The sequence below is a fragment of the Chaetura pelagica genome, unplaced genomic scaffold, assembly GCF_000747805.2.
Source record: "Chaetura pelagica isolate M959 unplaced genomic scaffold, ChaPel_1.0 scaffold176, whole genome shotgun sequence".
In the NCBI taxonomy this organism is placed as follows: Eukaryota; Metazoa; Chordata; class Aves; order Apodiformes; family Apodidae; genus Chaetura; species Chaetura pelagica.
In genome coordinates, this window is record NW_009953484.1 from 310,194 (window position 1) to 313,793 (window position 3,600).

General features: G+C 48.4%; 1 protein-coding gene across 1 annotated transcript in view; it reads right to left on the minus strand.

Annotated features, from left to right (window-relative positions):
• Nucleotides 1-1,903: 1,903 nt before the first annotated feature.
• The window catches only part of ACRV1 (acrosomal vesicle protein 1), a 52,965-nt gene continuing 51,268 nt past the window's right edge, over nt 1,904-3,600 (minus strand). The window contains exon 3 of the mRNA XM_009998572.1: nt 1,904-3,572. Coding sequence (XP_009996874.1) covers nt 1,904-3,572 — 1,669 coding nt within the window. The remainder of the gene's footprint in view (nt 3,573-3,600) is intronic.

The window sequence follows — 3,600 nt, forward strand, 5'->3', positions numbered from 1 at the left end:
TCTGATTCATTCCATTATGCCAGCAGATTAATACCCCCAAAATTGCCAGCCCTACTTTAACACTGTGAGCTGTTGCACAATGCCTTAAGCTGCTACATAAAATAAGCTTACCAACTGAAAAAGGTGATTCATGTATACTGCACAGTTAATTTCTGATAAGCCAGGTGATCATATTAATTAAACTAGGGGGAAAAAAAAAAACAACCAGAAAAAAAATAATACCTATAGCTCAGCAGTGAATGACATAAAGCAGCTGCTCTATCCAGAAGAAAATCTGTCAGAAGATAAGCTTATGCCACTCTTCAGATCTGAAGCAAAGGAGTATTTTTCATTATGATGATAGAAATGAAGCAATGCAACGAGCCCTACCTTGAGTAATGAGTATTGGCTATCATCACCAAACAGCTTCAGGGAAATAGTTCAGTACAGAATTAACTTCTTGTATTTGATTTTGCATCCAACTGTGTTAACAGCTTGAAATAATCAAGTGCAGAAATTCCTGCAGAATCCTCGTTCAGTGTTTTTCCCTGTGGGAATTACAGCTGCTTACTGCAGTGAAACTGCTTCTTTAATATCACCTAATACTGATCATTAGTCTGATATGCAGATAATCAGAGGAAATTATCTGGGTTCATCTCCTGGTCTGAGTAGCCACCAGCTCCATGTGGACACAGTCCCTGAGGATACCCGAGGCTGTTAGCCATGGCATGAGTCCATCACTGCCCTGCAGCAACCCCCTGATGTACCACAGAGCATCTCCCCTGATGCTGGATGCCTGGGGTTGGACAAATTAATCTGGCTTTCCCTCTTTTCCACACCACTGAAAATGCTGTGTAGCATCTTTAGTATCACCTCACTAGTTAGCTGGGAGATATTTCAGACATTGGAAAGACAGTGTCTTTCTTTAGCCATCTCATTCTGTGGTTTCCTCTTTTTATTCCTGATCTAAAGTCCTCAGAAAAAAAATGGAAGGGTGGTTTGTTGGTTTTTTTTTTGGTGCTCTGAGACCTAGTTATATTTTCTCTAATGAAATGTTATCTGCCAGTGTCATTGTGAGTTAAGTACATACCAAAATCAATCACAAGTTCTTTAAGTTCCTAAAGGTTCTCCTTCTTGCAGTTCTTGCCTTCTTAAGGCAGTTTTCATCTAACTAGTGCAACAGATTACTGAAGCTAATGGTCTAGCAGGCTTCAAGGATGAATGGGATCCATCTATAGATAATAAAAGTCTTCAGAGTTAACTCTTAACTATCATTACAAAGCTTTAGAAAGAATATAAAATCTCATACGACAGATCCAGAGTCTCTGAGTAACAAGGGTTTGAAAGAAATTGATCCTCTTGAAAGGCGAACCTGTAATTATCTACTGCAGAAATTCTGTGGCTCTTCCCAAACCATCTAATTGCAGCCATCACCAGTGATCTTGTAGCCCAGCTCAGTCCCCGAGCCCATCTTCTTGCTCAGACATTATTTCCTTTTCCTGTATTTACAACCTGACCCTTTGCTTTGACTGCTGACTTGCATGTTCAATTTTTTCATTTCCCACGGCCCACGGGCCTTTTGCCGTTGGACCCCTCCTCACTCTTTGTTTTTCATTCAGACTCTCCAGTGACAGATTAATTGCAGCTTAACATTTTAAAGACAAAACCAAAATCTGTAAACCCTGTGTGTTTTCCCCAAATTCTAGAAACACCAATCAACTTTTGAAGTGGTCTTCAGAACAAAATTGCAGCTCTTTTCATTACATTCATTACATTCATACAGACTTCCAAAAATTGTTAGCGATGCTTTGTCTTTTAATGTGCCTTTGATTTCACTATGCAGCCCCCTCCGCCCTTTTCCTCCTCCACCCTTTTCCCCCTCTGCCTCATCTTCTGGGGTTTCATCCCCATGTCCTCACTGGTCTTAGGTCTTCATGCATGGCGTCTCACACACGTAGATGTCTCTACGGGCCTTTTGCCAATGGGCCTTTTGCCGTTGGGCCTTTTGCCCACGGGCCTTTTGCCGTTTGGGCTTTTGCCGTTGGGCCTTTTGCCCACGGGCCTTTTGCCGTTGGACCATTTGCCCACGGGCCTTTTGTTGTCGGGCCTTTTGCCGTTGGGCCTTTTGCCGTTGGGCATTTTGCCTACGGGCCTTTTGCCCACGGGCCTTTTGCCGTTGGGCCTTTTGCCATGCATGGCGTCTCACACACGTAGATGTCTCTACGGGCCTTTTGCCCACGGGCCTTTTGCTGTTGGACCATTTGCCCACGGGCCTTTTGTTGTTGGGCCTTTTGCCGTTGGGCCTTTTACCCAAGGGCCTTTTGCCGTTGGGCCTTTTACCCAAGGGCCTTTTGCCGTTGGGCCTTTTACCCAAGGGCCTTTTGCCGTTGGGCCTTTTACCCAAGGGCCTTTTGCCGTTGGGCCTTTTACCCAAGGGCCTTTTGCCGTTGGGCCTTTTACCCAAGGGCCTTTTGCCGTTGGGCCTTTTACCCAAGGGCCTTTTGCCGTTGGGCCTTTTACCCAAGGGCCTTTTGCCGTTGGGCCTTTTACCCAAGGGCCTTTTGCCGTTGGGCCTTTTACCCAAGGGCCTTTTGCCGTTGGGCCTTTTACCCAAGGGCCTTTTGCCGTTGGGCCTTTTACCCAAGGGCCTTTTGCCGTTGGGCCTTTTACCCAAGGGCCTTTTGCCGTTGGGCCTTTTACCCAAGGGCCTTTTGCCGTTGGGCCTTTTACCCAAGGGCCTTTTGCCGTTGGGCCTTTTACCCAAGGGCCTTTTGCCGTTGGGCCTTTTACCCAAGGGCCTTTTGCCGTTGGGCCTTTTACCCAAGGGCCTTTTGCCGTTGGGCCTTTTACCCAAGGGCCTTTTGCCGTTGGGCCTTTTACCCAAGGGCCTTTTGCCGTTGGGCCTTTTACCCAAGGGCCTTTTGCCGTTGGGCCTTTTACCCAAGGGCCTTTTGCCGTTGGGCCTTTTACCCAAGGGCCTTTTGCCGTTGGGCCTTTTACCCAAGGGCCTTTTGCCGTTGGGCCTTTTACCCAAGGGCCTTTTGCCGTTGGGCCTTTTACCCAAGGGCCTTTTGCCGTTGGGCCTTTTACCCAAGGGCCTTTTGCCGTTGGGCCTTTTACCCAAGGGCCTTTTGCCGTTGGGCCTTTTACCCAAGGGCCTTTTGCCGTTGGGCCTTTTACCCAAGGGCCTTTTGCCGTTGGGCCTTTTACCCAAGGGCCTTTTGCCGTTGGGCCTTTTACCCAAGGGCCTTTTGCCGTTGGGCCTTTTACCCAAGGGCCTTTTGCCGTTGGGCCTTTTACCCAAGGGCCTTTTGCCGTTGGGCCTTTTACCCAAGGGCCTTTTGCCGTTGGGCCTTTTACCCAAGGGCCTTTTGCCGTTGGGCCTTTTGCCCACGGGCCTTTTGCCGTTGGGCCTTTTGCCTACGAGCCTTTTGCCCACGGGCCTTTTGCTGTTGGAGCTTTTGCCGTTGGGGCTTTTGCCCACGGGCCTTTTGTCCACGGGCCTTTTGCCGTTGGGCCTTTTGCCCACGGGCCTTTTGTTTATGGGCCTTTTGTCCACGGGCCTTTTGCCGTTGGGCCTTTTGCCCAAGGGCCTTTTGCCGTTGGGGCGTTTGCCGTTGG